Genomic DNA, 20,078 nt, shown 5'->3' on the forward strand with positions numbered 1-20,078 from the left:
TATCACTCTCTAAGCAAATACCATAAATGCGCTCGTGTTGTATTCTACCACACCCTCTCTTTCTCTCTCTCTCTTATAAAATATTATCACTCACTAAGCAAATACCATAAATGCTCTAGATCGACTTTCTGGGTCGTCTTCCTTCGTTGCTGGGAGGATTGTTGTTGCAACAGGCGGGGACCGAGACAGCTACTGCTGCTTCATGTCTCTCACAAGGTGAGCTATGCATTTTGAACATCGACATACTTCTTTGTCTCCCGTTTTCCTTAGGATCAATCGGGGCTGAAAAGATCGTTGGTTTTGCTTGCCTGATTCCTGTTGTTTCAGGCACCCTAACCCTAATTCTCATCCTGGCCCGCGTCTGTTGCGGGAGACGACGGAGGGCCTCTTTTTCTGAGAGGACATCATCAATCGGCTTAAGGCATGCCTGCAAGCACTCATACTAGTATATTCTGCCATGGCTTCTTGGATAAGCTCCCTGTTATCTTTCCTTTGGCCTTCAAAAACTTCCAGCGACCTCTCAGTGTCTCGGAGTCTTGTTCAGCGATTGCCATTACAGCGTTCCACGAAGTATTTCACCTTGGCGCTTCGTGATCCCCAGCAACCCAAATCTGTGGTCTACATCCTCTCTACTGTGCTTTTGTCGGAGCAGTCGGCTTCTGATGCTCGGGACTTGATAAAGACTGTAAACCCCGGCGCTGTCATTGTGCAAGTTGGATGTGATGCCATGGAGGTCATCCACACAGAGCATCTACATGCCTTAATCCCCAAGACCATGGAGATTTATCCAACATCTGCACTGCATGTCATCAAAGAAAGCTTCCATGATGGGAATAACCTCATCAAGTATATGAAAATGGCCCAAGCTGATGTGATTAAGGCCATCTTTGGAACAACTTTTACTGGTCATGTCCTGGCAGCAAAGCAAGCAGCAGCAGAGTTGAAGTCTTCATTTTATTACCTGGAAGGACCTGCAAAGCCTCCTGAGAGTGAGTACTCAGAGGATCTTGATAGGAATAATGACAGTCCCTTTGCAGCTGCAAAGAATGTGGCAGCTTCCTTGGGAAGCTCTTTGTATTTCCAGCCAGCTTCCAAACCCTGCATGGTACGATTTGACTCCCCTGGATTGAAATTCATAGCTTCGCATGTGATGTCGTCACTTGAAGACAGTTTGGCAACAGCATCTACTTCAGCTGGATTCGGCGACCTTTCTTCACAAAGACACGATGATGATGATGATGATGGAGAGTTGGACTATGAGTGCCCTGCATTTGCTCAGTCCTTTTATCCATTTCTTGCTGACCTGTATAAGGTTTACAAATATCTTCCCGGCATGAGTCTTGCCTTAGAGAGGACACAAAAGCTGTTAAAAGATGTAGAAAGAGGAAAGGATGTGGAATTTTCTGAGCTTGCCTTGAGTCAATGTTTTCGCCTAGCAGTGGAGGGACTGCGAGTTGCTCTGAATAGTGCAGCACAAGCTCCTTTGACATCAGACAAGACTACAGCATCCACAGTACAATTTGATGATCTTCCTTATGAGGATAAATGCCATGTTCTTTTAGCTCAGGCACTAAAGCAGCAAGCGCAGCAGTCCCAAGCTGTAGTTGCAATTCTAGATGCTGGCAGTGTGGCTGGCATTCGCAAGCATTGGATGACCCCTGTCCCAGAGCATGTGGCTGCTTTGGCTAAGGAGTGTTTGGTCTCAGAAGCTGACGAGGATGCAGATATTGAAGGTGAAGGGGTGAAGAGCAAAACCAGGATCTTAGATAAACCCATTATAGTGGTTGGCGCAGGAGCTGCTGCTGCAGTTGGTGTAGCATCTCTCTCACATTGGGCTCCTGTCTCCACTGCTATGAAGATTCTCACTTTCAAAATCCCCACAATTGTCAAATTGGGTATGTTGCAGACAAAGAAAGGTGCAGTTGTGGCAATGACAAAGCTTGTAACTCCCGTGACAAATTTTCTGGTGCCTTCTGCAAAAGGTTTTGGAGCAGCTCAGGTTGCTTCAGGGTCAAAATTATCTGTATTGAAAGCTGTGGGCAGCACGGGCAAAATTCGGGCTGCAGCTCACAGTGTCATTGCTACAGCTGAAAGGGCCAGTCTCTCTGCAATTCGCACTGCATTTTACAATGCAATGCGAAATCGACACAGGAAGGGTGTAGGAGGAAGACCTTGGCTAAGTTTTGGAGCAAGTGTTGCTACATGTATCGGGCTTCTCACTTATGGAAACGGAATCGAGAATGTCATTGAAATCATTCCAGAAGCTTCGTCCATTGCTCAACTGTGTCAAGGTGTAAATAGTTTGTGTCATGCCTCCAATACTCTGAAGCAGGCTGAGGATGCCCAGTATTGGGAGACTATGTATAATAGACTTTATGCACAGTTCAACCAAAAGAAACGGTGAAATCATGCTGTAGAGAGGATGATTGACAAGGATCATAGATCCGCCGAAACATTTTTTGCCTGGTTCCTGATCACAGGGGGTTTTCATCAAATGCTGCCTCAACAGCAGGTCAAGACTAGCCTAACTTGGAGTTTGTTGTGTTACGAGTTAAACAGTATGGAGCAGTTTAAATGAGCACTATCACAAACCTCCAGCTTCCACCTCCGCAAAGATCATCAAAGGTGATGATGTTTCCCTCTGATGTTAATGCCGTCTGATCCTCTAGTATTTCTTACAAATTTTCTCGAGCAAAATCTGGGGAGCTCTTTGCGTGTTGCACTGCTGATTTGGATTCTCCCCGACTCTTTGGCCCAAATTTTGTGGTTGAAACATGATCACTAGTAACATCAGTTTAGGGCTATGCATTGATCTAAAGGGTCCTTTTTACACGAGATAGTGCGTTGATCAGAAGGGTCTTGTGTACAAGTTGAAGTTCTTAATATAAAACTATCAGACTGTTGACGGTTTCACATTGCATTGTGCTTTAATTTTCTCGTGCAATCTCTCTTACTGCCATAATCTAGGTCCATTCAGATTAACTTCAAATGCCGTGCCTAGAGCTTTTTGAGTACTTAAGGAATTCTGACATTAACTTCCTATAGTATGTCTGTCTTTGCCTCGCTTACATTGACTTACATGAACAAACTACTTATATCTAGGTGAATCACCAATTGCTTTTGCTAGAGATTTAGCCATGCCTCTATTGATACCAAGTTCTACACCCACTATTGGGCACTGATGACGTTAGTGGGGATGTCGTAGTATCCAGTTGATACTATGCATGATGGAGTGATGATTAATTGTCTTGTGGATGACTACCATGAGGTTATAAATTGCACATTCTTATGAGGTGAATTTGGGCATGTTCCTGGATTCATCTAGGTATATGCCTCTAGCATGTCTGCTGTCCATGCTCATCTTCACCTTTAGAAGCTTCCAGTCCTCTAAGCTCTGTTGAGTTTGCGTGGGCTAATCGAGAGTACTAATGGTGCAGGTCAGAGGCGAGCTTTGGACTTGATCTATGAATGTTAGGGCGTCTTTTATAGAGAATTAATGCACTTAGTCCATCAAAACGAAGGAATGAAATTATTCACACACGAGACAGTGAATTAGGTCCCAATGACCAGGATATATCCCTCCCCTCCCACTTCCTTTTCTCCTCCCATTCTTTCGCAGTATTTGCTCTACATATAGAAGAACGCAAAGGTTGAAGCTCCTCCCGTTCTTTCACAATCAAACAGGGGACTTGTCAAAGATTTTTGTCCTGTGTGCCTGGCCTTTTCCATTTGTTCCTGTCCAGTTAAGTTTGTCTACTTAGAATTCTAATGTTTTCCATTAATTTGGCTGCTCCTTGCTCTTCTGCTGGCTTGGATTTGCTCACGACTAGGGGAGACCAGAATGAGAAGAGGAAGAATGAGGGAGTTTGGGGCATATTTTTAGGAAAATTCCCCTCCCAACTAACTCAAGTCGGCCAGCCCTTTCTATCTGTTTGGTATAAGAAAGTCCCTCCAAGTGTGGAGCACTTGGTTTCATATGTAGGACACTTTCTTTTTTACATTTCTTGACGGAATCTTTCGTTTTTAGGTCTTCCCTTTTTTTTTTCCGGGAAAGAGATCTTCTATTAGTTACCAAAAACAACAGCCACCACACAGGCTCAGTACAACCTCAACTCCATAGAGGTAGCGATAATCAAAATGAAAAAGGGGGTGGTACTCACCTTTGAGCTCTTTTGGGACATACACCCATATATGGGACACCTTTCGGGCAAAATTTAGACACAAAAGATAGAAGTTTTGTGGGTTGAAAAGGCAAAACCGACTATTTTCCTCTTCCCCCTATAAATAGCCAAGCTCTCATTTGTACACATCATCTAATCCTCCTTTGGGATTAGTTTCCAGGACTTAGCATCCCATCGTAACAGTTGTTGATCCTTGTGAGCAGTATGGTGCCTCTCTGATTCGGAAGCAGAATGGTTCATTGATTTGGTTGATGGATACCAGATTGGACGGGAGCTTCCTGATGAGGCTGTTGAGCTCATGTTTGCATATGATTCTTTGGGAGGCAGGATTGCGTATCTTGTGGTTTCTGCAGCATGCGAAGGATCTTGGACTCTTTTACACAGGAGGGGGATTGATGGATGGAGTCCGACTCCAAGGTTGGAGTGACTTAGATTGGGAAGGAGATCCAGACACGAGGAGATCTACTTCAGGTGACAGTTTTACCCTCGGCTCAGGAGCAGTTTTATGGAGCAGTAAATGGCAGTCATCTATTGCCTTGTCATCGACAGAGGCAGAGTACCATTCTGCTTGTGAGGTGGTGAGGTTGCAGAGGTTACTTTGCAGAATTGGGTTTCCACTTTTGGAATCCTTGGTCATCAAGAAGCACTTTGTTCGTGAAAAGATCGTTGTTGATGACATCTTGCTAGAGTTCTGCTCGACGGAGGATAGTGCGGTGGACCTCTTCACGAAGTCGCTATCTCAGGCGTTGCTCCGGCGGCACTCCAGCTCCCTGGGGATGGTTTCACAGCCAGGAGCTGAGAGGGGGTGTTAGAAGTCATCTCCTCTCTATACATATACACCAGGGCCTTTGTTGTGGGTGTGCCCGCCCGTATTAGGTGTTTTCTCATTTTTCCCCACTCCATATTTTTTCCCTTCTTCTTTGATTGAGCCGGAGTTTCAGTGATGGCTGCCCCCGACTACTCTTCATATATTCTCTGAGTTTGCAAAATTGGATGGCTCCAACTATACTTTATGGAAGGTTGTCATGTGCACAGTGTGTATCTACCGTGTGCTACACACACACAAGACTAGCTTCGAGGTTTGGGGAAGCTTGGAGCTAGGCAGGCTGTTTGGCGAGCTGAGTTAGGGATAGACTAACGGGCGGGCACCCAAGTATGGACGGCGAGCGCCCAAGTGTGGATGCCCGATGACCGGCCTAGAGCCTATAAAAGGGTGGCCAAGGTTAGTCATTAGTTATATAGAGTCTCGCGAGATTTGTGAGAGCTCTATGGTCTGGAGCTTGGATCTAGTGCAGACATGCACCTGCTTTATGCAGCCGAGGCCGGCAGCAATCTCGAGGCCCGCGAGGGTTGGGACGTCGCGAGGTAGAGATTGGTCGGTACGTCAACCTAGTTAGCTCAGCTCGTGGCTCGGTGGGGACAGCCAAGACTGTGGGCTTGCCCACGGCTGTCATGGTTGGGAGGTGAGTCAGGCCTGCACCTTCTTCTTGTTTATTTGTTTGTTTGCAGGTTTCGAGTCTCGAACCAGGAGCGTTCTACGAGGAGATCTGGTGGGGTTTTGACAGTGGTATCAGAGCAGGGGAACAAGCACAAAAGAAAGTTCTCCGTGTTGAGATATCGAGCTCTAGTGAGGCGGTGGACACTGATGACCCGCCTGGGGGATAGGCCCCGCACTTACACCACTGGCATGGTTGGTGAGATCTTGGGTGATATGCGGCCAGTGGGATGACAGGCTGTGTGACAGCCACTCTAGAGACTGGCATAGTTATAGCGCCAGCTCATTTAGTTGGGTTCACACTATAGAGAACCCGTGTATGTATTTGGTTGAGTACCTTTCATATGGTGTGTACTCTTATTCTTGTATATGGTGTGTTGAGTGTTGAGTAGAGAAGAAGAAGATTTTCAGCCTCTCACCTCGTGTGTTCTCTATTAGGGTTTTGTGAGTGTGTGTGTGTGCTTGCAAGAGCTCAAGCTCTCTTCCCCCCTGCATCTTTTCATGGTATCAGAGCCTGGTTCGTGCTAAGGGCTGAGCTGCAAGCAAGAGAACCACAGGAAGCGGTACGAGGGTAAGAGCTTCAACTACTCTTCCCTATTGTGTTGGTGACTACACCCTTGTCGGGAGCTCTACGGGAGGCACCGGCAAACGATCTCCGATTGAGGAGCTTTCTTCGCGGGAGTGAAGCTATAGGGCAACTATGAAGTCCTACGGACTGACATTTTCGGGCCGAAAACGCGTTTCGGGCGCGTCTGGACCTCCGTTTTTCAGAAAGCAGGCGATTTCGAGCACTGCGGGTAAGTCATCGATTCACTGCAGAACTCTGTTTTAAGAATTGCAAGAAGACAGATTGACTGTGCAGACACTGTGGGTGCTGCAAAGAGGTCTACAGTTGCCATTGGGTGTATGTATGTGCATTGAAGTCACTGGTTGTGACAATTGAGAGTACTGCAGTACCGCTGTGCAGAAAATACAGCATTTGTGCAGAAAAACCAGAGTGCAGGTTCTGGTAAAATTGTGTGTTTGGCAAGATGTCTAATGATGGCATAACACAGATTGTGGCTGAGAAGCTGGATAAGAATAACTTCCATGCCTGGAGGTTCAGGTTGACAAATTTCCTGATGGGAAAAGGTTATTGGGACTACATAGAAGGTGAGCATGAAGAGGCACCGGAGATACCGGATATAAATCCGACTGCTGCAGATGTGAAAGAGTTTAAAGACTGGAACCAAGGAGCCAGGAAGGTTATGTATTGGCTTTCCATTAGTATACAGGACACCATGATTGGGCACATTCAGGATGCCAAGTCCCCCAAGGAGGCGTGGGACACCTTGGTAAAGCTTTATGAAACAAATACCAAGGCACGTAAGATACAGTTGAAGAATGAACTTCATACTGTGGAGAAAAAGAGCATGTCTGTGAATGACTATGCGCTGAAGATAAAGGGCATTGTGGAATCCCTTGCATCTATTGGTGTGTCAGTAGATGATGATGACAAGGTGGAAGTCTGTCTACGTGGTCTCGGGCCACAATACAAGGTGTTTAAGATGTCTATTCAGACTCGGGAAAACATTCCCAACTTTACAGATTTGGTGTCTATGCTGATTATCGAAGAGAAGAACTTGGGTGAAGACCAACAGTCTTCACAAAGCAAAAACAGTTCAGAGCAACATGCCTTCTACATGAGTTCAGGAAGAGGACGAGGTAGAGGAGGCCGTGGACGCGGTCAAGGAGGTGGCCGAACAGGTAATCAGAATTATGGCCAGCAGCAGCAGCAGCAGCAACAACAACAGTCCCAGAATCAACAACAACAACAACACGCAGGTGGAAGAGGCAAATTCAGAGGCAGGGGGAGTCAAAGAGGCCGTGGAAATTGGCAAAGGCAATATAATGATACACGTGAATGCTATTATTGTGGTAAGCCTGGACATGTGCAGTCAGAATGTTATAAGAAGCAGGCTGACATGCAAAATGGAAAAGTGCAGCAAAACAACTTTGCATCCTCAAGCAGAAATAATGAGGATAATGAAAGGTTATTTGTTATGCAGCATGTTGTGAATGCCATGTCTGAAAACGTTGTTGCAGCACAAAAAGATAATGTATGGTATGTGGATTCAGGCGCTTCGAACCACATGACGAGTCATGGGGAGTGGTTCAAGGAGATGAAAAACCCGGAAAGGCCAGGTTTTGTGGAAACAGGGGATGACACTGCTCATCCAATTGCCCACGTTGGAGATGTGCCATTGTCTATGCAGGATGGCAAAGTGAAGTACCTTGCAGATGTACTTCATGTACCGAACATAACAAAGAATCTGGTTTCAGTTGGCAAAATGATTGAGCAGGGTTTGCAGGTTCGGTTTAACCCTGATGGGTGTTATGTTGAAGATTTTAAAGACAAGTGCAGGTTGGTTGCAAAAGGCAACAGAGTGGGCAGAATGTTTACGCTGAATGTAGACATGCCTGAAATGAGTGCTGCAATGTTTGCAAATGGTTCAGGAGTTGTTGCAGACACAGACATATGGCATAAAAGAATTGGACATGTAAATGTTCAGAGATTGAAGTCTATGCAGACAAAAGGAATTGTGACAGGGCTGCCAAAATTTAAAGTGGAAGGTATGCAGAAAATCTGTGAAGCATGCCAATTTGGGAAGCAAACAAAGCATGTGTTTCCACGTAACAGATATGTGAGCAGAAATGCACTAGATCTTGTGCATTCAGATGTATGGGGTCCTACGAAGACCGTGTCTATGGGAGGCTGCAGGTACTATGTCACTTTCATTGATGACCACACAAGGAAAGTGTGGGTATATTTCATGAAGGAGAAGCGTGAGGTTTTCACTCACTTTCAGAATTTCAGAGTTTTGGTTGAAAAGCAAACAGGAAAATATGTCAAGTGCCTAAGGTCAGATGGAGGGGGAGAGTACTTCTCCAATGAGTTCTCTGAATTCTTGAAGAAGAATGGTATTCGGAGACAGTTCACATGCAGATATACTCCGCAGCAAAATGGAGTTGCTGAGCGAAAAAACAGGCACATTGCTGAGATTGCGCGAGCATTGATGGAAGAGAAGAATATGCCGCATTGCTATTGGGCTGAGGCTGTTTCTACAGCAGTATACATCATGAACAGGACTCCAACTGCAGCCATACATGATGTAACTCCAGAGGAGAGGTTTACTGGCAGAAAACCAGATTTGTCTCATCTGAAAGTCTTTGGATGCATTGCATATGTGCATGTGCCAGATGAGCTGAGAACCAAGCTGGATCCGAAAGCTGAAAAATGTGTGTTTATTGGATATTCCCTTGAGCAAAAGGGATACAGGTGTTATAACCCTACTACACGTGAGTTGAGGGTAAGTAGGGATGTTGTCTTTGATGAGATGAGCAGTTGGTATGCTGCTGAAAAAGAAGCTGTTGGGGCTGATGTGAGTGGAAGTGTGGTTGCACAGAATGCAGGTCAGCAATCACAGTCTTTGAGTGGACCAGGAGAGTCCTCATCTAGTGGGTCTGTTGATAGACCATGGAGTGGCAGGCTGTGTCATAATACCAGCCCTGCAAATGTGATTAGTACATCACGTAAAGGAAAAGAGAAAGTGGTTGAGTCCCTTGGTATGCCTGACATTTCTGCAGGGCATTCTCATGTTGATGGAGAGTCTAGTGGCTCAGATATGAGCCTTGATGAGGAGCTTGGGATCCCAGCTATGAGAACACCTGGTGTAAAGAAGGCTATGGAGGCCATGAATGAAAAGCTGCGAAGATCAGGGAGAGTGAAGAACCCTGTGCAGAGATTTACATATGATGGTTATGTGGCACATCACTATGCATATATGGCAAAAGTTGTGCAGGTTGTAGAGCCCACATGCATTGATGAGGCTGTTGGAAATGTGTGTTGGGAGAAAGCTATGGATGAGGAGATGGATGCACTATATGGAAATGAAACTTGGGACTTAGTGCAATTGCCTGAAGGCAAGAAAGCCATTGGATGCAAGTGGGTGTACAAGGTTAAACATGTTGGATTACAGGCCTAAATGACCCCCTCTATGTACTCTTGTATATCTTTGTACATGGCCTTTTTGAAGGCTTAGGATTTCTTTTTAAAAGGTCCTTGGCCAAGTTCACATTGAACTTGGGCCAAAGACCTTACTTTTAATAAAAGGGAATACCAAAGGGCAATAAGCCCTAACGTTTTTCCCCCAAATCGTACGATCTCTCTCCCTCTCTCTTTTTCGCATTTCTACGCCTCTCTCTCTCTGTGTGCTCACGCCTCTTTGCTGCAGCCCCCAGACCACACTATTGGACCTTGTGCATCACCTGCCACCTTCAATGCTCCCTTTCAACTGGTATCAGAGCCTCTAGGGTTTCCCAAATTTCTGAGCAGGTGGCTGGACAGCAAGTAAAAAGGTTTTCTATCGCGACAAAATTGCTTTCCATCGCGAAGCCCCTTGTTTCCCGGGTCCCTACGGGTGCCGGCATTGACAAAACAGCCCAAAACAGGCTGTTTTTAGGTCAAAAACAGGTCAAAAACAGGTTATTACAGCAAAGTGCAGGTTTTATCTTGATGTATTAAGTTGTGGGAACACTTGTACATGGTCCCTACTACCCTACATCGGCCAAATTTGCTGAAAAACAGGTCAAAAACAGGGTTTTTACAGCAAATTATAGATTTGCCCAGGTTTATGCAAATGTACATGTGATGTATTTCGATTGGGGAATGTATTAATTGATGTAATTTGCGAGCATTAAGCAAGTCTTGGATGCGAAATGCCTATTTCGAGTCAATTTGCTGCACATTTATGCTAAAAATTGGGGCTTTTTCCTACATATGCTCCCAAAGGCTGTGCTTTTGCATTATGTACGCTTTGTGAGGTAGAAAACAACATTTTTTGTTGTTTTTGGGCAAAAATCAGCTTGCTGAATTTTCTGCGCAGAAAATTCAGAATTGATTATTCTTGCCTAAACTTGCATATTTTGGCTCGATTTGCTCCTGTGACCCGTTGGAGTTGCTGTGCACATTGCGGTGAGGCTACAGTTCGGTTTTGGTGCAGTTTGCCCAAAAAAATTTCAGCACTTAAGCCCTCTCGTTTGTGCAACTATGGCATCGACTTCCTCTGACGTCAAGAATCTCTTTGAGATCAAGCGGTTTGAGGGAACAGGTTTTGATCTTTGGAAGGATAGGATTCAAGGAATCCTCTTCCTTAAAGATTGTGACAGGGCACTTGAAGCAGAGAAGCCAGAAGATATGACAGATGCAGCGTGGCTTACATTGAACAGGAAGGCTATTACCTACATTAAAATGGCCGTCTCTGATGAGATTTTGGTAGACCTCAAGGGTCTTGTGAATGCGTTTGAGCTGTGGGAGAAATTGAAGGCAACGTATGAGAATACGACCCCAGTTAATCAGGTGCATTTGATGCGGAAACTTGTTGGCATGCAGTTAGATGAGTCCAAGAGCGCTGCAGAGCACTTGTCGTTGTTTACAGGTACTTTATCTCAGTTACAGGACTCAGGTTTGCCCCCTTTTGAAGATAAGCTCAAGGCTATCTTCTTGCTGATGACTCTACCTGATTCTTGGGAGACTTTGGTGGTCTCATTGTCAAACAATCCCAATTTGACCTTTGATGGTGTTAGGGGTTCTATATTGAATGAAGAAATCAGGAGGAAAGCAAGTGGAGAGGGTGGCAGTTCAGCCAACATGGTTAGAGGCAGGACAGAGAAGAAGACTGCTTATGCACAGAGGAGTAAGAGTAAGAGTAAAGAAAGGGGAAATGCCAGCAAAGGCAAGGGTGATGTGACATGCTATCAATGTGGCAGGAAAGGTCACAAGAAACCCGAATGCAGGTACTACAAAGCAGAGTTGGAAAGGAAGAAGAGCGGTGGAGACAAAAAGAAAGAGAAGAAGGAAGTCAAGACAGACACACAGGACAGCTCAAAGGACAAAGAGAAGGCCAATGTGGCTTCTAGTGTTATTATTGAGGAGTTGTCAGATGTAGAGGACATCCTATGTGCCACTTTGTCAGCCGACGATGCTCATGAGTTTGATGTCTCTCTCAATGTTCATACACAGGACATGCAGATCACCAAGGGTGATCTCATTGATGCTTTGTTGACTGTTAATGATGCATTATCTCAGACTTGGATAGTCGATTCCGGTGCTTCGTTTCATGTGACTCCTATCAAGGAGTGTTTCTCTACTTTTAATGCAGGCAGCCATGGTCATGTATACCTTGGAAACAATCATGCATGTTCCATTGAGGGTATTGGCACTGTGCATCTTTCTATAGATGGCACAAATGAGCTTGTCTTGCATGATGTGAGATATGTGCCGGGAATCAAGAAAAGTCTGCTTTCTGTTGGCCAGATGGATATGCATGGTTACAGCATCTTGTTTGAGAAAGGATCATGGAAGATGACCAAAGGCTCAAGGCTGATTGTGAAAGGTACAAAGAAAGGGACACTTTACTGCTTGCATGGAAAGGCTTTGTTGGGCAAATTTATTGCTTTGGCTGAAATTAACTCACATATGGAGTTGTGGCATAAGAGGCTTGGCCATATGAGCCAAAAAGGCCTTACTAAGCTTGGTAATTTGAATAAGCTTGATGCTAAAGGCACAAAACTTGACTTTTGTAATGAATGTCAATATGGTAAGCAAGTGAAGAGTTCTTATTACTCCAGTGTCTCTCGCAAATCTAATGTGCTTGATCTTGTTCATTCTGATGTTTGTAGCATGCCTACCAAATCTATGGGGGGTGCACACTACTTTGTTTCCTTTGTTGATGATCATTCTAGAAAAATTTGGGTTCATTTGCTCAGATCTAAGGATGAAGCCTTTGCTGCGTTTAAGAAGTTTCATGCATTTGTGACCACCCAAACAGGTAGAAAGCTGAAATGCTTGCGTACGGATAATGGGGGTGAGTTCACAAGTGGTGAATTTAATAAATTTTGTGAAAATTTGGGCATTAAGAGGGAGCTTACTGTTCCATACAGCCCCTCTTCTAATGGTGTGGCTGAAAGATATAATAGGACTCTATGTGAGAGGGTGAGATGCATGCTGTCCACAGCTAATCTCCCTCATGGATTTTGGGGAGAAGCTCTAAAAACTGCAGTGCATATATGTAATCGATCCCCTCACATGTCTTTGAAAGGTGACATCCCTGAGGAGGTTTGGTCTGGCAAACCTGCTTCATATGATCACTTACGCGTCTTTGGTTGCGAAGCGTTTGTGCATATAAGACCTGAGTTGAGGAGTAAGTTGGATGCAAAGTCCATTAAAGGCCTCTTCATGGGATATGGTGAAGAAGGTGAAATGGGCTACAGGATTTGGTTACCTCAACTCAAAAAGGTTGTGCGCAGCCGGGATGTTGTTTTTAATGAGGCAAAGCTGCTTAAAAACAATTGTGCCTCTAAGGATGACCATGAAAAGGTCAAATTTCAGCATGTACAGCCACCTATTAGGCCTGATTTTGACCCTCAGGATGCACCACATATGACTGAAAATGTTGATGAACCAGTGGTGTTTGAGCCAGATGATGTTGGACAGCAAAATGAGGCTCCTGAAGGGCATGTGCAGCCACATAACAATGCTGAAAATGATGTACAACAGCCCTTTGCTGATGATATTGTTGTGCCACCTGATGTAGACCCATTACCAGATAATGTGGATCATTGGGTGAGACGATCTACTCGTCCAAGGCGGAATGTGAGTAGATATGATCCCTCTTTGCATTATATTATGCTGACAGATGAGGGGGAGCCTCTTACTTATAAAGAGGCAAAGACATGTGAGCACAGTAAGAAGTGGGAGCTTGCTATGCAGGAAGAGATCAAAGCTTTGCATTCGAATGATACTTGGGACTTGGTGGAATTGCCCAAGGGAAGGAAAGCCATTCCTAACAAATGGGTGTATAAAATCAAGACAGTTGATGCAAAACCCAAGTATAAAGCAAGGCTGGTTGCAAAGGGATATGCCCAAACGAAGGGCATAGACTTTCAGGAAGTGTTCTCTCCTGTAGTGAAGATGACCACTTTGCGTGTATTGTTTGCCATAGCAGCTGCCCTTGATTTGGAATTAGACCAAATGGATGTGCATACAGCTTTCTTGCATGGCGATGTTGATGAGGAACTTTACATGAAGCAGCCCGAGGGCTTTGTTATTCCTGGAAAGGAACATTTGGTATGTAGGCTTAAAAGAAGCTTGTATGGGCTGAAACAAGCCTCTAGACAATGGTACAAAAAGTTTGATGCTTTCATGCTCAAACATGGGTACAAAAGGAGCCATGCAGATCACTGTTTGTACACAAAATTTGATGAGGATGGCAGCCCTATCATTCTTGTGCTCTATGTAGATGATATGTTGATTGCTGGGAGAAAAAGAAGCACTGTTGATGCTCTTAAACAGCAGCTGAAATCTGCGTTTTCCATGAAAGACCTTGGGGCAGCTGAACATGTTCTTGGAGTAAGGATTAGAAGGCAAAGGGACCAGCGCATATTGTATTTGTCTCAAGAAAAATACATTGAAAAGGTGCTGGACAGGTTTAACATGGCTAATGCAAAGCCTCTTGGTGTGCCATTACAGCCATATGTTAAGTTCTCCAAGGATGATTGCCCCAAATCTGATCAGGCAACCAATGATATGCAAGGTGTTCCTTATGCATCAGCTTGTGGTTCACTTATGTATGCTATGGTTGCTACTAGGCCTGACATAGCCCATGCAGTGGGAGTTGTGAGCCGATTTATGGCTAATCCAGGCAAATTGCATTGGGATGCAGTAAAGTCCATTATGAGGTATTTAAAAGGGACTAAAAACAAATGCCTTTGTTATGGTAAGGGTCCTTTGGAATTGAAGGGATTTTGTGACTCTGACATGGCTGGTGATGTGGATACACGCAAATCCACAAGTGGTTATGTATATACTCTTGCAGGAGGTGCTGTCTCATGGTGCTCTATACTACAAAAGATAGTTGCACTGTCTACTACAGAGGCTGAATATATTTCAGCCACTGAGGCTTCCAAAGAAGCCATATGGTTGGCACGTTTATGCAGTGAGTTTGGTTTGCCTGACAAGGCACCTATGCTTGGTTGTGATAGCCAGAGTGCCATATGTCTGGCAAAGAATGCCATGTTCCATGCGCGCACAAAGCATATTGACGTGCGGTATCACTTCATTAGGGAAGTGCTTGAGGATGGCCTTATCACAGTTGTTAAGGTACATACGTCACAAAACCCTGCAGATGCTCTCACTAAGTGCTTACCCAAAGCACAACATCAGCTATGCATACAGATGGTGGGAGTGACTTAGCTTAAAGGCGCCATTTATGCCTTTAAGTGGGAGGTTGTTGGATTACAGGCCTAAATGACCCCCTCTATGTACTCTTGTATATCTTTGTACATGGCCTTTTTGAAGGCTTAGGATTTCTTTTTAAAAGGTCCTTGGCCAAGTTCACATTGAACTTGGGCCAAAGACCTTACTTTTAATAAAAGGGAATACCAAAGGGCAATAAGCCCTAACGTTTTTCCCCCAAATCGTACGATCTCTCTCCCTCTCTCTTTTTCGCATTTCTACGCCTCTCTCTCTGTGTGCTCACGCCTCTTTGCTGCAGCCCCCAGACCACACTATTGGACCTTGTGCATCACCTGCCACCTTCAATGCTCCCTTTCAAAACATAACAGTGATGGAAGCATAAACAGGTACAAGGCTAAATTAGTAGCCAAAGGATATGCGTAGACATATGGGATTGATTATGAGGAAACTTTCAGCCCAGTTGCCAAGATGGCAACAGTGAGAGTTGTGATAGCAGTGGCTGCGTCAAAGCAATGGTCTTTACATCAGATGGATGTAAAGAATGCATTCTTGCATGGGGATTTGCAAGAAGAGGTGTATATGTTGCAGCCACCTGGTTATGAGGATGAGGGTCACCCCGAGCATGTTTGCAGGTTGAAGAAAGCCTTGTATGGCTTAAAGCAAGCACCAAGAGCATGGTCTGACAAGATTTCTGAATACCTTGTCACTATTGGCTTTCATGTAGCCAATGCAGATTTCTCATTGTATGTGAGACATAGTGATAGAGGGGTTGTGCTTGTTGTCATCTATGTAGATGACTTGATCATTACGGGGGACCATGATGCAGAGATCTTTGATGTAAAGATCTTGCTTAGACAGAAGTTTGAGATGAAGGATCTGGGGGAGCTCAGATATTTCTTGGGCATTGAGGTGATTAGGTCACCACATGGTATTGGATTACTGCAGAGACAGTATGGCTTGGACATGTTGTCCAAGTATGGTATGACAGGCTGTAAGCCTATTTCTGTGCCATTGGATCAGAATGGCAATTTGAGTGCAGATTCAGGAGAGATCTTGGAGGATCCTACTATGTACAGGAGCATAGTAGGAAGTTTGATCTACATGACGATCACCAGACCAGATTTGAGCTATGCTGTTGGGTTGGTGAGTCAGTTTATGCAGGTTCCACGGAAACCGCATTTGGATGCAGTGAGACGCATACTGAGGTATGTGAAGTCTACTTTGCATTGTGGACTATTCTATGAGACTGGGACAGAGATATGTGTACATGGGTACACAGATGCTGATTGGGCTGGTAGTATCTCAGACAGAAGATCTACCAGTGGATTCATGTTTTCTTTGGGGAGTGCTGCTGTGACTTGGAGCAGCAAGAAGCAGCCTACGGTTGCTCTATCGAGTACAGAGGCCGAGTACAGAGGAGCTGCTATGGCAGCATGTGAGGTAGCTTGGTTGAGAAAGCTACTTGGAGATTTGGGTCTATCAGTGGATAGACAAGTTGTCATTTTCTGTGACAACATTAGCAGTATATAGTTGGCCAGGAACCCAGTCTTTCATGCTCGTACGAAGCACATAGAGGTCCACTACCACTTCGTCAGAGAGAAGGTCTTGGCAGGAATCCTTGACCTTGTTTATGTCAGCACAGAGGATCAGGTAGCTGACATCTTCACCAAAGCATTGGGTACAGAGAAGCTCCGCAGATTCAGGGCTTCGCTTGGTGTACATGAGATGGAGTTGAGCTCGAGGGGGAGTGTTGAGATATCGAGCTCTAGTGAGGCGGTGGACACTGATGACCCGCCTGGGGGATAGGCCCCGCACTTACACCATTGGCATGGTTGGTGAGATCTTGGGTGATATGCGGCCAGTGGGATGACAGGCTGTGTGACAGCCACTCTAGAGACTGGCATAGTTATAGCGCCAGCTCATTTAGTCGGGTTCACACTATAGAGAACCCGTGTATGTATTTGGTTGAGTACCTTTCATATGGTGTGTACTCTTATTCTTGTATATGGTGTGTTGAGTGTTGAGTAGAGAAGAAGAAGATTTTCAGCCTCTCACCTCGTGTGTTCTCTATTAGGGTTTTGTGAGTGTGTGTGTGTGCTTGCAAGAGCTCAAGCTCTCTTCCCCCCTGCATCTTTTCACTCCGCACCTATGGCTAACACGACTGAAGGAAAGTCTTCGGACCAACCTTCGAAGAATTCAAGTTCGACACCAGTGAAGAAGAAACGACTCCTTAAGGCTTTGAAGCTCAAGAAGGAGGGCCGTTGTTTTATCTGCGAAGAAAAAGGACACATGTGTAATGAGTGTCGGAAGCAAAAGGGTGCAAATACCAACGCAAGACCCAAGCCAAAGGCAGCTAACTTGTTGTCTTTGACAGGTACGTCAGTTACTGTACTTTCTCGTCCTAGTACATGTTCTGATTGTTTGTTTAACTCTAAAGTTTTTGGCTTGCATGATCTTCTCTGAGTTTATGGAGAAGTGAATGGCCATAGAATTCACATTCTTCTAGACCCTGGCAGCTCACATAATTTTGTTAACTACAAACTTGTGCAGAAATTGAGTCTTGATACGACACCTAGCGATCATACCTATAAGGTACGTCTACCTGCGGGAAGGCAAGTATGGGATCGAAACGTGGAGATGCTTCCAATCCAGATTCAGGACTACAAAGATACTCTGGAATGCTATGTTATGCATCTAGAAAATGTAGACTTGTTATTAGGGATTGAGTGGTTTAAGACTCTTCAAGTCCAGATAGATTGGTCTAGTCATATTTTTTCTTTTCAGCATAGGAACACCCAGTATAGTATTTTAGGTGATTGTATACATCCCTCTCAGGGACCTCTTGTAAATATAGTTGATTTTGGAAATATAATGGATTCTTCTTTGTATACCGCTTTCCATTGTGTATTGATTCCACTTTCTTCATTTCTCATACCTTCCATGGATGTCAATGAATGAAGTGTGTTTGAAAGCAAAGAATTACAGAAGATACTTGATTCGTTTCAAGATGTATTTCCTAAGGAACTGCCATCGGGTTTACCACGAGAAAGGGCAGTAGATCATCGTATTGACCCGATCCCAGGTGCTCAGTATTCCACCTTACAGGATGAGCCAAGCTGAGGAAGATGAGTTGGCTAAACAACTCGAAGATTATTTGAGGATGGGCCAGATCCGTCCAAGTAAATCACCTTGGGGTGCACCTGTGTTGCTTAGGAGAAAGAAGGACAACACCTGGAGAATGTGTATAGATTACAAGAGATTGAAGAAGCTGACAATTAAGAACCGTTATCCTCTCCCTAGATCAGATGACCTGATTGACCGTTAGCAGGAGCGAAATATTTCACGAAGATAGATTTATGTACTGGCTATCACCAGATACGTATTCATGAAAGGCATGTCGAAAGAACCGCCTTTCGGACTAGGTATGGCCATTACGAGTTTCTCGTACTACCTTTTGGGTTAACCAATGCTCCAGCCACTTTCCAGCAAATGATGAATGATCTTTTTCGTGAACATTTGGGGAAATTTGTGGTGGTGTTCGTGGATGACATTTTGATATATAGTCGTACTCTTGAGGATCATGTTAGACACCTCACGATTGTCTTATCTATTTTAAAACAGAATCGACTTTCTTGCAAAGTTTTCAGCAACCATCTTGGCATTGACTTGGCTGTGTCTATGGTTGTTTGCTCTTCCCTGACAAGATTTTCCACTTCTTCCATAGAAGGGGGCTGAATGGCTGGCTGTTCCACATGTTCTACATGAGGATTTTCTTGTGTAGGGGCTGGTTGATCTGAATGCCCCCTAATTGCAATGGGTAATAGTCCATCAAACATGTCCTGTATGCCTGTATCATTACTTTTATACAAGCTGAACATGGGCTGTTCTGAATTTTCAGCAAATACCACATCTCTACTGACAAAAATCATTCGTGTTGTTGGATTATAAAGACGGTATCCTTTGCTCTCATTGCTGTAGCCCACAAAAATGCATTTCATTGCTTTGTCATCTAGCTTTGTTCGGAGTTGTTCTGGCACATGTGCATATGCCAAACACCCAAATGTACGCATATAATCCACTGTTGGCTTTCGGCTAAACCAAGCCTCAAATGGTGTTATGGTTTTGAAAGCTTTTGTTGGACACCTGTTCAACACATGAGTTGCACACATTATAGCTTCCATCCAAAAATTGCGAGGCAACTTTTGTGCTTTCACCATGCATCTTGCTATCTCCATGAGAGATCTATTTTTCCTTTCAGCTACACCATTCTGCTGCGGTGTATAAGACACAGTACATTGGTGTTTGATGCCCTTTTGAAGCATATAATCCTTGAATGCATTTGACATGTATTCTCCATCTCTATCTGAGCAGAGTGTTTGGACTTTACATCCACACATATTTTCAGCCATTGCTACAAAGTGTCGAAAGCATGTAAACACCTCTGCTTTTGCTTTCAAAGGGTAAACCTAAGCAAACCTGGAGTAGTCATCAATGAATGTGACGAAGTAAAGATGCCCCCCTATGGATGGTGTCCGCATTGGACCACATACATCACTATGTATGAGCTGTAATTTACTTTCAGCTCTAACAGCTCCATCTTTGGGGAATGGTTTTCGTTGCATCTTTCCCAAAATACACCCCTCACATACATGCAAGAGGCGGCATATTATCAACCATACGATGCTTCTGCAAAAGTATCAAACTCCGAAAATTTACATGCCCAAAACGAGCATGCCATAGCTCTGCATCATGCATAGCAGGAGTGTGGGCAGCCACTGTATTTGCATCATAAGTACGCTTGTCATAGCTGTCCAGCTTATACAAGCCTTTGTATCGTGTTCCAGAAGTGACTATTTCATAACCCTTTGATGGGTCTTTTACCAAACACTTCCCATCTTCAAATTCAACCTTTAAACCTTGGTCGTTTATGATTGAGACGGAGAGCAGATTTTTCTTTATGCCTGGAACATACAATACATTTTTCATACATATATTGGCACCATTGGTTGCAATAAGTATGACATTGCCAATTCCCTTTACTGGATATGTGGTATGATCTGCACATGATACAGTGTGGCCATTTGAAGCATAAACCAAGTGCTGAAAT

At 44.4% G+C, this 20,078-nt stretch overlaps 1 protein-coding gene across 1 annotated transcript; it reads left to right on the plus strand.

The window, feature by feature from the left end:
* The first annotated feature begins 76 nt into the window (after positions 1–76).
* LOC147638975 (uncharacterized) lies at positions 77–2,913 on the plus strand. Its single transcript, XM_086786171.1, has 2 exons — positions 77–216; positions 328–2,913. Exon 2 carries the CDS (start codon positions 458–460, stop codon positions 2,402–2,404), a length of 1,947 nt encoding a protein of 648 aa, XP_086642297.1. The 5' UTR covers positions 77–216; positions 328–457; the 3' UTR covers positions 2,405–2,913.
* The last annotated feature ends 17,165 nt before the right edge of the window (positions 2,914–20,078 follow it).

The sequence above is a fragment of the Cibotium barometz genome, chromosome 4 (genome assembly GCF_041138505.1).
Source record: "Cibotium barometz isolate CiBa-2024 chromosome 4, ASM4113850v1, whole genome shotgun sequence".
NCBI classification, from domain to species: domain Eukaryota; kingdom Viridiplantae; phylum Streptophyta; class Polypodiopsida; order Cyatheales; family Cibotiaceae; genus Cibotium; species Cibotium barometz.

Coding starts and splice junctions, on each gene's coding strand:
- LOC147638975 (XM_086786171.1), top strand. CDS start 458: ATGGCTTCTTGGATAAGCTCCCTGTTATCTTTCCTTTGGCCTTCAAAA.